Here is a 17,665-nt window from a genome sequence, read left to right as displayed (position 1 = left end):
AACAAAAATAAAAATACAAACATATAACATACATAATAAATAACAATTACTGGTCCATCAAGCTGTCAATAAATAAATCTATCTATCTACATAATAAATATAAATATAAATAAATACATCTATACAAAAATATACATACGTATAATAATATAAATTAAAAATAAAAATAAAAATAAATAAATTTACCTTGACTTTCGGTATAAGCTGCAACGACGATGATGAGAAAAATGAAAAGCAAGAGCACCGATTTGCACCGCACCATCGAAACACTTGGTAAGAAGAAACGGTAGTTCAAGTAGCACAAAGTATCACTAATCATGTTAACTTCTTGCCGTTAAAACGTCCTCCAGAATTAACACGCGATTAATTATTATTAAGAAATTTATTATTTCACGCTATCATCGTTCGTTTAACGTTTCGCACATTTATGTTTTGTTACCTTTAAACACGAGTCACCTTAACTTTTTTCAACGCGACGCGAAGAAACACCACACCGTACCAGCCACCACGTCCGACTACTCCGACTACGCTGACTGTTGCGACACCTCTGAAGTCTCTATCACCTCTACTACGCCAGCCTATCGAACGATCTTATCTTACGAACATACCCGATTCTACCCGATAACTTCCGAATCTCTTAATACTTCAATTGCGCGAGATTCGAATTATACATAGTTCTGAATATAAGTAAACTAATAATATAACGAAGTAATTAAGTTATTAAGAAATAAAGTTTTAAGAAAATTCGTATTATACGAAATAAAATTAATATAGAAAAATAAGATTAATTTCCGATAAATAATAAAATTATTTAAAATATTCAAATAGAAATTTTTCATTATTATTATATTTTAATGGCACATCAGTGTCCGTTATCATTTCGTATTTATATTAGAATATTATTTACTTATTTTTACTTATAGAACAAGCTGGTAAAATGTTGAGGAAGAAAACCCCATGGGATAACTTGTATATATGTGTCAATAATTGTAAGAATTTTATATATTCATTTTATGATTTTTTTTGTAATATAAATAATTATAGTATAAGATAAATATAAAATCAATATTTCTTTCCTTTTTTTTTTATTTTATTTACTATCACGATTATACCAGCAAATGTATATATATATATATATATATCGATTTTCCACCGTTTCCAAACAAAAATTGATCAAACTAAGAGCGCAAACAGTTTGACACATTCTCGTAACCATATACCAGATTGTTAAAAAAGTATAATTATTTTATTAATCGGTTCTTTAATTTTATTAATTGATTGTGTTGAATAATGGATAACATACGAAAGATTTTAATAAAAAAGATTATATACGAATGTAAAAGTAATGACATACACGTGACCAACGATTTAGTTTCCTTCTTGGTAAGTTTTTTCATTTAATATAAATAAATTAACCTCGCATTTTGTTTATTATTAAATTATGTTAATAGCTGTCGCTGACACAATTAAATCCAATTTATCAATTTATGGAAGATGACGAGATAAGTCATAAAAAAGTGATTCAAGTAATCAAAGAAAAATTGCGGGATCAAGATAGACCAAGTTTGACGACATTAAAAAATCAATTATATTATGCTAAACATTATCGTGAAAGAGGTTGCTATTTATCCAATTATAGATCAAGTTATGCGAAAAGTTACTAACCCTCGATTGAACATTTGAATTTAACAAAAAGAAAATACAATATATTTATTTATATTGAGTATTTTATTTTCTTTTATTTTATTGTTTTATGTTTCATAATATATTTTTTAATGGATTGCTTAATAGTGAATAGTATAATAAATATTATTTAAAATTGAACTAATTATTCTTTTTATAAATCTAAATTGGATTATGGCTTAATTTTTTAAATAATTCTATAATGTAATTTACTTTTAAATAAAGCTCACAAAATTATGGGCTCCTTACTATTTTAAATTAATTTTGTTCTCACTCTTAGGATTGTTAAATTTCTGCCTAACTTGATCTCATTTTTGTCATTACTTTCGTTAATTGTCTATCTCTATTTGAAAAATAATTCAAATCGGATTTCATTAGACGAAATCATTAAAAAACATAGGCTAAGTCTTCATCGTAAAACAAACCCATTGGTCACTGAAATTTGTAAAACGAATAAAATTAACAATGATCAAGAAATGGAAAAACTCTATCAGAAAATGATTCTAGTTATTACCCTTTTAAGTGGACTCGGTAATCCAGCAGTAACGAACACTTTACGGTAAAACTAAATTATTCTCTTTAAGGTACAATCTCTCTCTCTCTCCTTTAATCAAGAAAAATAAAAATATTAAATAAAACTTACATTTCAGAGAAGTAACTGCAGCATTGCAAAGTGTATTTCAACCATCTGAGTTATCAAATTATGTTAATCTTCCAAAACACGAAAAGGAAAAACAGCTTATGGAATTGATGTGTATAGTTGCCGGTATACGTTTATTTAATCGAGATTGTCAACGTGGTGGAAAAGAGATCGATGATCGTGAGAAGAAAAGATTAATCCATTTTTTTTTTTATTTAAATTGTTATAAGTCCATTTAATTCTTATTTTAAGATATTTGAAGGTTTGCGATTGAATCAGTTTTAAAAGTATTGCTAATTATTGAATTCATGTAATGTTTTACGTCAAATTTTATTATCCAATCAGAAATAATTATACTATTAAAGAAAAACAAGGTTTTTGTGAGCTGTAAATGGGCTCATCCTACTTAAAAAAAAAAAAAAAGCATCTATGCATTAACATTTTATAATGAAATCTTTTCTTATGAAGGATAATTTTGTATTTCTTATAGTTCCAAGTATTTTACAAGATTCGGTCAAAAAAACGTACGACAATATCCTCGAATTATTGGAACGGTTAATGACAAAGGTTTACGAATTCACTGATGTCATAGAAAAAATCATTTCTTCAATAGTGATAAACGAGGACGACGATATATGTTACTCGAGTATACAGAAATTAATTTTACCTGAAAACATTAAAGAAGATAATTTCAAATGGGCAATTGAAATTTTAACGGCATCTCGTCAACAGGAAATATATATCAGGCACGTATAAAAATCTAAAAATCATCAATATTATGTTATACAAAAAAAAATATTATTTTTTTTCAAATCTTTATCCTATAGAAAATTACTGTCCGACGTAGAGCACAGTGGGAATATTATAAAAAATCTGATCGAACATCTGCAACAACGTCTGGCGAAACTTCATGAAACGATGCGTTACAAGACAGCCATTCCAACAACTCAAGTTTATGTAAGTTGTAAATAAGAAAAAATAGTATTAGGTAAGGAAGAAAGTTCTTGCTATTTTATATAGTAAAAAGGAAACGATAAACGCAAACTTAAAAATGGCAAGAACGTTTTTAATTAGCGAACAATTATATAAGAAAAAAACTGTATTAAAACTAATTCGACTAATATTGGATCAATGAAACTTTGTTTTTCTTATCATCTTATCATTATATCTCTATTCTAATAGCCACAGTTCATCGACCTAGCAGATATATGGATGGGATTACAGGATGAAGTGATCATATTAAGTAATATTAATAATTTCCTCTGGGAGATACACAATTTGAATATTAAGGTAACACAAAAAGGTTTATTTTATTATTCGACAAAATCGTTTTACAAAGAACCCTCGAAGCACTTCATTTCTTTTTACCTATATCGCAGAATATAAACGTATACGATCAAGAAATATTCAAGGATATAATAATAAAAAACGTAAACGTTTTAACAGACGCTGAACGTCTCGAACTGTCAATGGGTGAAACGATAAGTAATAATAAATATATCTCACTAAATGCATAATACTATACATAAAAATATACTGGATTTCCCAATTTATTCTGTTTAATTTTATCATCATATTCTATAAAATAAAATAAACAAAAAACTGTCCCATAAATAATGGGCTCTTAAATGTTTCATTAAAAATGTATAATATAATAAAAATACAAAATAATAACGGACCGATGTTTCGTTGACACGAAATATGAGTACATTGCCGATATCTATTTGAATATATAACGATAACATATTTGGACCTCACTTTTAACATCTTTTTTTAATTTCCTACAAATAAGTATATATTGCAGCCAAAATTAGTAGAAAATATTCTATTATTATTTCATGAAAATATTTATGCATTCAATTAAATAGTTGTCCAATACATTATGCGCTACCAATACAATAACCATTAAATAACCCCGAACGATGGATAAGTCGGGAAGAACCAATTTCTTGGCTCTCCCAATATCACGTTAATGGATTTTTACTTGTGAGAAACAACGAAAGAGAAAGTTAATTAAATACAAAGTAATACGAGTCGGTAATAAATACAAAGGATTTCCGATATATTTATTACAATTAAAGACAATGAAGAAGAAAAATTAATAATGCAATAAATTCTATTCTTCTGTAAATGCCAATAATGCGTTTATAATAACTCATAACATTTTGAAATGGAATGATAATTTGAACCGACGATTGAGAACTCAGTCCGTTGTCATTTCGTATTTTTATCTTAACTATCGAATAAAACATTTATGTGTCCACATGTTTGCGTAACATTTTAGTCTTATTTTTACTTATAAAATATGCTGGTAAAATTTTATGGAAATAAACTGGGACATCCTTTATATATGCATCTATATATACAGTTCCGAACATAAGTATTGGCACGGATTACAATTTTCTCATATCTACCCGTAAATCTGTAAAAATTTATTTAACTTTTCTTTTTTTCTTAAATATAACGCTCGAGCATAAAGGTTAAATATATTATAAATTATAGTTATTAAATTTATATACGATAAAAATGAAACAAAGAATGAAAAAATGCATAAATTGCCCGTTTTTAACTAACACTTATTTGTATCTATAAAAACAAAAGTTTTTCTTTAATGTACACCTAATTTAATCTCTCTATAACTTAAAATGTACTTAAACTTTAAACTCTCGAGAGATATATTTTACAAAAAAAAAAAAAAAAAAAAAAAAGAGAGAAAAGAAAATTAAATAAAAAAGATGTTATAAGAAAAATGTAATCCGTGCAGATGCTTTTGCTCTCCACTGTATATACACGTACGTATAAACTTGAAAATAAGATTGACATTATCGATTTAATGTTATCGTTGAAATTTTTAGCAGATTGTGGCGATTGTACTATTTATTATCCGAACAATACAAAGGATTTTGATAAAATCGATTTGGAGGTAAACTTGCCGATATTACCATAATATTGTAATAATAATAATAATAATAATAATAATAATAATAATAATAATAATAATAATAACAAAATACACATAAGATACATATATATGTAATAATTTGATTACTATATTAAATAACGAATTATGTAATCGTAAAGTTTCTCGGTTTTTGCGCTTGGATGTTCGTAACGGGGAAAGGAGCTTTAATTCCAGCAAATCCCAACAATGGGGTAGCTAAATGGCGAGGGAGGTATTATGCTTTCAGTTCAGCAGCAGCTGCTCGTCTTTTTGGAAAGGAACCAGATAAGTAAGTATATGTACGTAAGCTTTGTAAACGGAAGAATTGTAGAAAACGTTCTATTCATCGTCCTTATTCTCATTCGTTGCAGGTGCGTTGCAGAGGCTCTGAATTTTGTCAGGGATCACATAGAATACGTCTATTTATTCAAGATGTACGAGGACATCGAAACTGTGAAAAATAAGGAGTGAGTCAAACGAAACACCCTAATATATGTATAGAGTGTTTCATTTTTGTACCGTTAAACGGAGTATATAAAAATATTTCGTGATTAAAAGTAAGAGACAAAAATTTAATATAAATATAAGAAGACATATAAATACTTGATTACAAAATTATAACAAAAATATCAAAATTATAAATGACTGTATTCTCGTTCGATCGATTTAATCATGTTTGCTTAAGTTCTTGTTCGTTCTTTTTCATAGTATCGTCCCTTCTTGTCATTTACAATGGTTGCTATCTTGGTCATAAATGTATAATGAAGGATTTACGCTCCTTTATTTATATATTATACAATTTTGTTCTTATTTTTAATCAGAGATTATTCTATCAATTTGATAATATTAAAATAAAACACCCCGTAAATGTTACTGTAAATACCCGTACTTTGTTATATCGCGAATGAATTAATTAAAATGTCAAATATCCATGACTTTAAATAATTTAAAGTTTGTATCAATTACGCAAAGATAATATATAGTAAATAGGAATTTAATATTTGCTAAGTAAAACATTTCATTGTGACAAAACTGAAATTAGAAACGAAAAAGGAATTTGCAATTAAATGGCATAACTTTGCGTTGATAAAAGGAAGATAAAATTATGTTTGCATTCAAACAGTTTCTTTCATTTTTAGCAACAGTTTCGAATCTGACCGATTAAAGTACAAAATTAACAAAAACATTTAATAACTTGATATTCTTATTAATAAATTTGCGATATAACAAATAAAATTAGGAATACTAACGGTAACACGCGTATTATCATTTGAAAATATTTCACACTTTAAAATCGGACTATTGAAATCATTCATATTTATAATTAATAACAAGATTAACGGAAGATGAATCAGAGTTAAAGACTTGTCAGGATCAAACGGTTCAAACTGATACACATATTTTACCACCACAAAACGACGATACAAATTACATTTGGAATGTTTGGGAACTTAGAAGAAGAGCTCTCTCTTTGGTAATTCACATTTTTCCTTAAATAATAACATAGAACGATCGTAATCGAAGAAACGTTTTCTTTTTCTTCGCGGACGGACGATTCATTTTTATTTAATTCATTCATTTTGTCTGTTTATTCATTCAATTTTATTCATAACTCGCCTATATTTATTTATATTTAGGCTAACGTAAGACAGCGCGCAACGCGTAGCACGCAGACTCATTTGTCAAACTTTAGAAGCGGTGCCTACGTGCAAGCAACACCACCGAAAGACAAGGAAGTACAAACCAAAAGAGACAATTATACGAACACGAAGAAACTTCTAACTTATATTTTTGGATTACGAGGAAGACGCGACAACAACCAGCACGTTATCTCTTTCCTCGAAGAGAAACTTGAACACTTAGAAAACTCCACTTAGAAATCCCAAACCCAACCACCACCACCACCTCCTTTTCTATTATTTTTTTTTGCTTTTTTATTTTTTTTTTCACATCACTATCTTAGCAAAACTTACAAACGTAAAAAACGTTGGTAGTTTTTCGTTATAAAAAAATTAAGAAAACTCAATAAAAATTCTTCATCATCATCGACTGATTGATTGATTGATTGATTGATTAATTGATTGAATGATAGATCGATTGATTTAATTTGAGTTTATTAAAAATTATGGGATAATATCAGAAGAATGAGGAACATACATTATGATAAATAACGTGGAAATAAATGGTGACACGAGAAATGCTTTTTGTTTCTTTCTACTTTCTTCCTAAAAAAAAAAAATTTTAAAGCAATACTTTTTAATGAGACGGTTTTTCCTTTTTTTTTTTTTTTTTATTACATTTACGGAAAACAACAGCAGCGCGTTGCTTGAGCCATATGTTATTCCTCTTAACACAAGAGCATGAAAAAGTGCGAAAGAGAGAAATAAGAGAGATAGAAGAGATAGAAGAGAGAGAGAGAGAGAGAGAGAGAGAGAGAAAAAAAGAAGAAACAAAAAAACTATCATCATTATTATTATTAATAATATAATATATCATAATATATAATTTTCCGTTTACACATATCATTATCATATTTTTTTTTTCGATTTTATTAATTTTTTTTCTTCTTTTCGTGTTATTCTTATTTTGTTTACGCAAAATAATAAAAAAAAAAAGTAAACAGAAGAACTTGTTTTCGTCGCTATGAATTCTCCCATGTGGCTTTTTTTCTTTTTTCCTCAGTCACGATTACAGTAGGCCATAGCATTTTCTTAATTTATATTCAAAATACACACATTTTTTTTGTTTGTTTCTTTCTTTTTTCTTTCTTTCTTTCTTCTTTTTTTAACTTCTTCCACCACGACGATGAGGAGCGGACAAACCGTTAAAAAAAAGCCGGCAATTACATTCCACACCTCGCCCGTGAGAGAGAGAGAGAGAGAAATCTATTACTTAATTTTTTTTAACTTTTTTCTTCGATATTGTGTTGCGATCTCGCTTCAAGCACATTATCGTTATTATTAATAATATTATTATTATCGTTATTATTAATATTAATATTAATATTAATATTATTATTATTNATGTTTTTTTAATGTATACGTCGTTAACTTTTTACTGAATACACATCACTTTAGGATTAGATCTTAAAAGTTAGGTCAATTTTTTTACACCAAGAAACCTATTATTACGACAGTAATATTAATTACACGATAATACAATTAAACTTCGCTTAAGAATTAATTTCAGTGTATAATGTAGCTATTATACAGAAAAGGTACAGGATGTTTATTTTGCATAATCGTAAATCTGTCCATTTTTTCTTTTTTTTTCCTTTCTTTATTTATTTATTTACTCATTCATTTATTTATTTATTTATTTATTTATTTTATTTCTTTATTATTATTTATTTTTCATTTCCTTCGTCTTCTCCCCCTTTCTCTATCTTTTTAATTTTCATTTTTTTATCTCTATTCGATCAACCTTTTTCTTCAAGTATTTTCTTTAACCCTTTGGTGGCAAAAAAGAAACAATGTATATGCATATAATAAGATTATGATCAGATATAATCTTCTCGAATATTAAATTGTTTATAATGAAATCTAAAATTAATTTGAAAACAACATATGTAAAATAATAAGACTTGTGCCGACCGTATATAAAGCACAACAATATGCACAAGTTCCCAAGTTCAAAATAGAACAATGATTTTTCTTTTTATATAACATTGGGCGGTCACTTTGTTTTTAACTAAGTAGAACTTTTTCAAAGGTAGTAGTGTAGTAATAATAGTAGTAGTAGTAGTAGTAATAATAGTGGTACTAATAATAATAAGATATATATGAAAGTTATAAATCAATGAGAGATAAAGATGTCACATAATAAAATTAACAATAATTGTTAAAAACAATTATTCAGACGTGTTCAATTCTTATTATTCAATTTTGTATGTCTCAATATATTTTTTCTTATGAACATCTTATTTTCATAGCCACAATACATCTTTTTTTTTATTGAATATTCCATGACCAGTGACTCACTTTAATATTCGGACACCATGACTTTTTAAATATGATTTCTCTGTACACTTAGAGTCGAATTAAAACATTTTCATGATTTTTATCAACTAGTACACTCTTTCTAGGTTTTAGAAACATATGTTTTATTTTTTTAATTGACATAATTATCTATATAGCATAACAAAAACAAAAACACTTAACTTTTCGTATTACAAAAATATCTAATAAATTAGATATCTATGGATATCTAAGAAAGAACAATATTATTCCAGAAGTATTAACAAAAGTAAATAGAATTATAATAATTCTAATATTTGGTTTGACTCTAGTTTTGTTCAAAAACATGTTGCAATCACACTTTTGGCATGTTTAAAATAATTTTCTTTAAATATTCTGGCATTCGTCTCCATTCTTCCGGTTAACATATTTTTAATTCCTATTTTGATCTTATTGGTATCTTTCTTATGCTACAACCTAACTCATACTGTAGATTTTCAACAGAGTTCAAGTATGCTGACTATAGTGAAGGATTCCAAACTTTGAGACGATTATTTAATAAGTATTCCTGAAAACAATACGTGATTTGTGTTTCTTAGAGCGAATTAGCTATAAAAGATAAAACATGTCCAAATGTTTTTACAACACTAAAAGTAAACATTATTTTATTTAGGTTATCCTATACAGATAATTATGTTAATTAAATAAATAAAATCTATGTTTCTGAAGATTTGAAAAAATACATTACTTGATAAAAATAAACAAAAACTTTTTAATTCAATTTTAAATAGGTATACACAACAGTCATATTTAAAAAGCCGTGGTGTACAAATATTAAAGTAAATCACAAGTAAGTTATTTATAAGAGACCACCGCGCGGACTATAAGATATAACATTTTAAATGTAACAAAATAAGATCAGTTTAGTAATCCCTTGGCCACCTCAATTATCATCCACATTTCGAAATCATTTAAAGATCTTGATAACAGCTCTAAGTTTCTACTTATAACATTAAAGGGACGTTCTCGTTTAAACTTATATTTACCTTTTTTTTTTTATAAGAATTTTTAACTATTCCCATAAATCATAAAAATTAAATACAATATTTAGAAGAGACGGAGAAAAAGGGAGAGAGAGTGATTAAGTGAGAAAGAAAGAGCCGTTATCATGATCGACACAGAGCACATCGGAATGATGTAAACATGGCTAGTCTTATTCGCAAATATGTTTTGTGTTTTCATGTATATGTATTTATGCATGTATTGTGTGAGAAAGATGGAGGCGCACAGTTCGCCTTGGAATATGTTATACAATGTTTATAACCTGTCAGAGATCGGGATTGAGTGATTTAATTTAAAAAGTGATTTTTGAGGTACTTCATCATTCCAAAGGTTCTAAAACGCTTAACACCTATTATTTTCATCAATTCGTCATCACAGATTGCAAATTGTTTGTTTTTCGGGTCCTGTAATATAAAGAATGTTGCATAAAAGGATTAAGCATATATTTTAAATATCAAAGTCTAATTTAAATATATGACTACATAGATATACAAATACTCACATAAAGATTCCTTTCTTTGATAATACTCCATACTTTCTTAACAACCTCATGTCGAGCCATTTGATCGGCACCCACAACAGCTGCTAATTCAGGAGATAATGTAATAGCACGAGTATATCCTCCACCCTTGCCCTTACCGCCACCTTTCTTAGCAGTGCTTCCAGGAGCCTTTTTGTTTTTACCCCAATCTTCATCGCTATCACTATCGCTACCTTTTTTCTTACCCTTTTTACCAGGTTTTCCTAATAGGATAAAAAAATGAAAATGTATTAAAAAGTAAAGTAAACCACTAACAACCACCTTAGAAGAATAAAATAACAGATAAACAATTTAAAATTATTCGTACCTTTCTTAGGTGTAGCCTTTGGCTTTTGTGGACTATACTCTTCGTCGCTGGCATCTTCGTCACTAGCACTTTCTTCATCAGCAGAAGAATCCTTCTTACGCTTACTGGATGTTTTCTTAGTTGGACTTCTCTTTGCAGGCTTCTTTTCCTCCTCCTCTTCTTCTTCCTCTGAACCTTCTTCCTCTTCCTCCTCTCCGTCTTCTGATTCTTCACTAGCAGCCTTCTTCTTTTTCTTTCCGCCGTCTTGCTTTTCTTGTAAACACTCCATAACTAAATCATCTACTTCCTCCTTTCTATATAAATAATAAAAAACACGTTTGCATAAGAAATTTAACAATGTAATAGATTTCATTTTCAAATTATAATATCTCAACTAGTATGTTTTCTTAAAATACAAATATGACTAATTATTTGTTTGAGGAGGAACGAGATGAAAATTTATGACAAACAAATTTCATTCAGATTTCCTCATTTTACTCTTGGATACAAGATATTCTCTCCTACATTAGATCAACAAGTAGAAGTAATTGCTGCATCCACAACACACACCACAAATTAATCAAATTTACTAAGAAAGAAACTTATTCAGAAAACTTCAATTTTGTTCTTGTTAAAGTATAAATATATGCATTGCTTACCTTGCTGTGAGATCTACATCTAACTTTTTTTCTATCTGTTGTCTTACTTTCTTCGCTGACATTGTAGTAAGGTCTGCATCTTTTAAAATTGCTGAAAAATATACAATTAATGATAACACACATCTCGTAATAGTTCAAAGATAATTATAATGTTCTTCAACAAATAAATATTCAAGACTTTCATTTTTATTATTTGTTTGTAAATATTATATGACCAGTTACTATATATCACATCAATTATATCCACGAATATATTACCATAATAAGAATATTTACTTCATTTACTGCTAAGAAAGTTCTAATAAAGCATCTTGGCAAAAAGATTAAATGAATAACAAGTTTATCCGTTTATTTGCAAAAAGTAATTTATATAATTGTTATTCTATTATTAGCCTTGCAAATGTTGATAATCTTAAAATAAAAGAACAAGAAATTAAACTATAATTATGATAATGGATTAATTTAAAGTAAATAAATTTTTTGAATTGATTTTGATTTATTTTTTATCACAATTATTTTTATTACAAAATAAATCATAAATAAATGTATTATAATTTTTAAACTCAATTCGGTGTCATAATTACGGGCTTATATGGAAAACCATAAAAAAAAGTTTATTCAAAACATTTTCGTTTTTTCGTTCAATGTAAAATATATATAAAAAAAAAAACAAGTCATTAATCAATAAAATAAAAAGTGAAATATCTTATAGGAACGAAAGACAATATTCAATGTTCAAGTTCATGGTACACATAAACTGATACTAAAGGCAATCAAATTTCCCGCCGCGGTATTCTGTAAATACAGAGTGCAAATGGCGACGAATCGCTATAATGCATGCCGGTTGGACGAACGGAGGGGTCGCGCGAATCCGATAATGAAAATAATTCTGAAAGTAAACAGAATAACAGGAATTACTATTGTCCGATAAAACGATGAAAAACCAATTACTTCGATCGAACTATCAAATTCGAATAATCCGTTATATACGCGTTGAAATAACAACCGCAAATTCTTTAAGGGAGGGGGAAGGATAGAATCATATAATCGCGGTGACGGTCGAGGGCGATAAAAATCAACTTCTCTTTATCTTTTTCTTTCTTTCTCTTTATTTCCTTGGTCTCTCTCTGTTTCTTGCTTTGAAGAAAAATATTTAAAAAAAAAAAAAAAATTAAAATACGAGTATATTACGTGCTTTGTCATCGCTTTTCCGTCTCTTGTGACGATCATGAATGACTATGGCGGGAAAGGATGGATTACGGGCGCAAATACTCGCGTAGTTGGAGGGTTGCACGCTCGCTCAAAGCGTTGATAGGTAGGTTGGTAGATAGGTAGATGATAGGTAGACGTCAACGTAAGACACGATAATGACAAAAAATTCTCAGGAATAAAAAAAAAATAATAATAACACGAAAAGAAAGATGGACTTAGAGAAAGAGAAAATATGATTGACTAAACGTAAGGTTAAAGGTGAAAACATAGCCGCCCGTGTAGTTGCGAATAAAATAGACAGATTCGTGTATTGAAGTAAAACGCGACGTAGAAAGAGAGAGAATATCTTGGAGAAAAATGAAGACAGAAAGAGAAAGAGGGGGAGGGGAAGAGGGAGAGAGAGAGAGAGAGAGAGAGAGAGAGAGAGAGAGAAGATACTACAAACACATAGGCGCACTACGTATAAGAGCACCTTCGCTCGCGCGCCACGAACGCGACGACGTATAGCGGGCGGAGGAAGGCACCTCTCATCCATATACACGTACACACGCGCATACATACATCACACACGCGCGCACATACATGCATATATATATATTTATGCATACATATATACATATACATATATACAACACACGATATAGAGGGAAAAAGAAAGCTCGTTGCGTCGCAACCAAGAAGAAATGGCGATAATTAGCAGAGTCAAAAAAATTTCAGAAAAATTCGCAGATCACGTAGACGTATTCACGATAAAAGTAAACGCGTCGTTGATTCCCTACGTAGATGGAAAATACGAGCGGGATCGGTCGGCGCGATTAGTAATGGCCGGCGTGGGGCACGCCACTTGGCCACATACGTGCGCGCTAAAGTCGTCACGTCACAAGAGGAAAGAGCCAGTTTTCCTATTCATTCGGATGTACGGGTTAACGCGCAATTAATAGGATTAATTGATGGGATAACATATGAGATAGATTCACCGCACGAAATGGAGTATATCAAAGAATATCCTTTCTTACCGGTGATCTCCTTACGGATCTCGTCTTTAGAGATATCAGCCATGGTAATGCTTCTCGTTGTGCGTACTGCTACCAACTGAACCTACGCCGGCTGCGGACTCCCGTAGCGTCCCGTGGTACACTCACTCGTAAAAGTTAATCCTCGCGCGTTAGGCTTCCCTATCTTTGCATACGGATAACTTGATGGGGCTACGTTAAAAACGTTTACAATATACACCAAATCGTATTAGTTTTTTATTCTCTACAAGTTTCTCATGACGCCCCACTCATAATTTTTCGATCGAACCCATCGATTTCGAATTTTTCCTAGACCAGTCGTAAATATTTATTCGACTGACTGTACTACAAGCGACCGTTGGTGGCTGCCAGTGGCGTCCGCGGTACAGTCGAGTTCCGTTAACGCTCTCTCCTATCTCACAAAATTCACTTTCGATTATCCATAACTTCTTTCTACCTTATTTAACACGATTATTATATACACCAAATCGGGCCAATTTTTTTTTCTCTACAAGTTTCTTATTATGCCCCATGCACAACATTGCAATTAAAGCCTACGAATTTTCATTTAATGTCATCTATCTGATAGGCTTATTGTAAGCGTCTGTACCGAAGCGACCGGTCCGGGTTTCGAGCGTTGAGCATGCAGTCGCATCGTATGACAATCAGGATGCGAGGCTTTACGTAAACAATTAAAAAAGGCTCTTCATTCGGAGCAACGCTCGATATGGCATCGTCAAAGCATACCCTCTCCCTATTTCTTTCTCTCTTTCTCTCTTAACCAAATTTATTTCGATCGTATAAGCTTTTATATCTTCGTACACTTTGTACGAAGGTTATAAGTTCATAGCAGAAACGCATTTATCTTCTATCTCTTTCCTTCTTTATTTCATTCGTCATCACTTTGTCCTTTTTTTTCTCTCTTTCACTTTCATTATCTCTTTCTCTCTTAAAAATGTTCTTATCCACCGTGACAGGTTTACGTTTTATCATTTGTACTGCTACGGAATATCCTATTTTTGCTAGATTCTTACGACTAATAAACAAATAGATACCTAAACGAATTTAAACTTGAAAAACATATTGAGAAAAATCTCATCATAAAAAAAGATGCATGAATGTGTAAACAAAAATAAAAGAAAACAAAGAAATTTCTTGTATTTCAGGAACGATCGTCCTCGAGCATAATTGCACCCAATCAGTACGATATTTTATTAGGCCGCGACTGTTCGAAGCGACCACTTGGTTTCTTCGTTGGCAAGTACAGTAACATTCAAAATGGTCCTAATGGCGGTAATAATATATAACCTTAAGAGGTAAATAACTTTTGAACGGTTCATTTAAAATATTAACTCTCTTCGCAAAATCGTATCAATTTTTTAAAATCTAAATATTTCTCATGAAGCGCTTAGTCCGATTTTACCGTTTAAACTATCAAAAAAGATTGTTTCCTCACTGTTAGGATAATACTTCGTTTGTTGACTGTACTACATCTGTCGTATTTCCGATAGAAATGAATTTTTTAATTATTTGTTGCATGAATTAAATTCTTGTTCAAAAAAATATACATTCTAAAATTTTTCTCATTGTTATTCGTATTTTTTCTTAATTAATATACCTTACAACTAATATTTATCATTGACACATGGACAACGTAATGCCGCCACGATATTTAAACGCTTTAAAATGGCGGCCCCCTTTTTTGCGGATTCATCCTTGTCAGTTGTTATTCTACGCAACGATTATTCTTATGATAGTATAAAAACGATCGTTTTTAATAATGCCAATCGGTAATGTGTAAAATTCGCCTAAATGCTAACCGTAGAAAATTAGACTTTCTTGACATAAATCAATAGTATTACGCATTTTCCCTAAAAATACTCGTTTTCCCTCTCAATTTCTTATTATTTCCGGTTGCTTAAAATAATATTATTAATCGAAGTAAAAAGATTATTTTTTTATGAAAGTAATATTGTTTAAATATTGTAAAAATAATTTTATTTTATTTTTTATTATAATAAAATAATTAATAATCGTTTCTTTGTCACCTAACGAAGAATATAGTTGCTGATTTGCTTCTGAAATATTGATATTTTCACAGTATTCATCGCTATGCACGCTATCTGATGGCGAAATACAGTCTCTCACCGGGAAAAAATACATGCGCAGAAAAAGAGCGGAAAATTTAATATAATTCTGTATGTATATAGAGTAATTATAATCTAAATACAAGAAAATAATAAAATGTGTAAACAAATTATCTAAAGAAAAATGTAAGTAATGTTTATAAACAAGATTTTGTTCTTTGCTAAAAAATTTTTCATGTATATTTTAATTAATTGTATTTTATTTTGATGCATACACAAAACTTCTTTAATACATTAAGCATTAAACTTCTTTTGTTGAACCTTTCATTTAGGCATGATGTTCGACATGGTTAGAACGAAAAGTTTAAGGTCTGTCTAAAGGGAATGTTGTAGCATTTAACATGTTAAGTAAAGTAAGATTCTCGATCTTATAATTTTATATATATTTGTCGTGTAATCATTAATATGTCAACATAAGTAATTGACCACACTTCTTTTAATATTAAAATCAATGAATTATCATCTCCTTTCTTTATGTAAACTGTTTGTTCTTATATTTATAAGTATTTACAAATACAGTATGTTTTTCTTTGCTTATATAGATAATAAACTTATACATCTCATTTCCAGTGTTTCTCTTTTTATTTTTTATGATTCAATTCAACTTAAAACAAAATCTTACCGTGCTAAACTTTAGTTCTTTTGTAATAAGATAATAAGAACGTTATTTGTTTAATTTTCTCTTTCGATTAAAAAGAGAAAATAAAATTATCAAAAGTAATACCACAAATTTAGCACTCTTTAGACATTATATCATATCCAAGGAGCATGTTAAACTTAAGGCTCCACTTTGTTGTATTTCATGATCGTATTCAAAATTGTACTGTACATTAGATTTATTCATTATTATCAAATATTAAATAATTAGGTGAACAACTTTGCTTTCGTCGTTTTAAATGTCAGTTTTATCAAAATTTAAAGTAAGTGATGCTCTGATATTAGAGTATATCAATGCACTAGTCGTTTAACTCCACAATTACTGGTTAGTTTAACGGAAATTCACAATCGCAAATGTGATGGCTGTTTAACTCTTTCAGGGTATTACTTTTCGTTAGAGAAATATTTTATATTCCTTCTTCAATTAACCTTATTACAATCCGTATACGAAAACAAATCACGTTGTCACCGTGTGCTGCTGCCTTCTGTGAACTGTCAGATTCTTTAAACTAACTGAAATCGATTTATCAAACATTCCAATTATCGATATTTTCCTTAGCATCCGTCATCTGATTGGTTGGATTTAAACAATCACGAGGATTCATCAATATCGAATTAAATATATCGAATCGAAATCATATCAATATCGAAATAATACAATTACAAACATATAGGTATTAATCTAAATAGTAAGAAAAATTTATATTAAAAATAAAAGTGACACGACAATGTTTATGAAGAAAATAATAAACAAAATTTGAATTGGTAATAATTGAACAAAAGAAATTTGCAACCTATTGTAGAATAGAAATAAAAATAAATTAAAGAAATAAGATCCTTATAAATGAATTAATAGATAATATTCAGA

At 29.3% G+C, this 17,665-nt stretch overlaps 4 protein-coding genes across 5 annotated transcripts in view; 2 read left to right on the top strand and 2 right to left on the bottom strand.

Moving 5' to 3' along the window:
* The window catches only part of LOC106787459, a 66,557-nt gene extending 65,991 nt beyond the window's left edge, over positions 1-566 (bottom strand). For both annotated transcript variants that reach the window (XM_014749813.1, XM_014749814.1), the window contains exon 1: positions 187-566. In XM_014749813.1, the coding sequence (XP_014605299.1) occupies positions 187-319 (133 nt within the window). In that variant the 5' untranslated portion in view covers positions 320-566. The remainder of the gene's footprint in view (positions 1-186) is intronic.
* A 724-nt stretch (positions 567-1,290) lies between these two features.
* Positions 1,291-2,583, top strand: LOC106787428 (UPF0704 protein C6orf165-like). The gene is made up of 5 exons (XM_014749769.1): positions 1,291-1,383; positions 1,452-1,617; positions 2,062-2,242; positions 2,334-2,503; positions 2,576-2,583. Exons 1-5 carry the CDS (start codon positions 1,291-1,293, stop codon positions 2,581-2,583), a joined length of 618 nt encoding a protein of 205 aa, XP_014605255.1.
* A 180-nt stretch (positions 2,584-2,763) lies between these two features.
* Positions 2,764-7,651, top strand: LOC106787452 (UPF0704 protein C6orf165 homolog). The gene is made up of 10 exons (XM_014749802.1): positions 2,764-2,969; positions 3,006-3,069; positions 3,151-3,280; positions 3,506-3,613; positions 3,703-3,808; positions 5,179-5,246; positions 5,405-5,553; positions 5,636-5,731; positions 6,600-6,738; positions 6,902-7,651. Exons 1-10 carry the CDS (start codon positions 2,771-2,773, stop codon positions 7,139-7,141), a joined length of 1,299 nt encoding a protein of 432 aa, XP_014605288.1. The 5' UTR covers positions 2,764-2,770; the 3' UTR covers positions 7,142-7,651.
* Positions 7,652-10,413: 2,762 nt separating this feature from the next.
* On the bottom strand, positions 10,414-14,104 carry LOC106787451 (upstream activation factor subunit spp27). The gene is made up of 5 exons (XM_014749801.1): positions 13,997-14,104; positions 11,769-11,859; positions 11,131-11,423; positions 10,785-11,026; positions 10,414-10,686 (listed from the first exon to the last, which is right to left on the bottom strand). Exons 1-5 carry the CDS (start codon positions 14,037-14,039, stop codon positions 10,570-10,572), a joined length of 786 nt encoding a protein of 261 aa, XP_014605287.1. The 5' UTR covers positions 14,040-14,104; the 3' UTR covers positions 10,414-10,569.
* Positions 14,105-17,665: the final 3,561 nt, after the last annotated feature.

Source organism: Polistes canadensis, unplaced genomic scaffold (assembly GCF_001313835.1).
Source record: "Polistes canadensis isolate GaletaPanama2010 unplaced genomic scaffold, ASM131383v1 scaffold_101, whole genome shotgun sequence".
NCBI lineage: Eukaryota > Metazoa > Arthropoda > Insecta > Hymenoptera > Vespidae > Polistes > Polistes canadensis.
The sequence above is the reverse complement of the archived record's forward strand: the minus strand, read 5'-3'. Positions and strand labels throughout refer to the sequence as shown.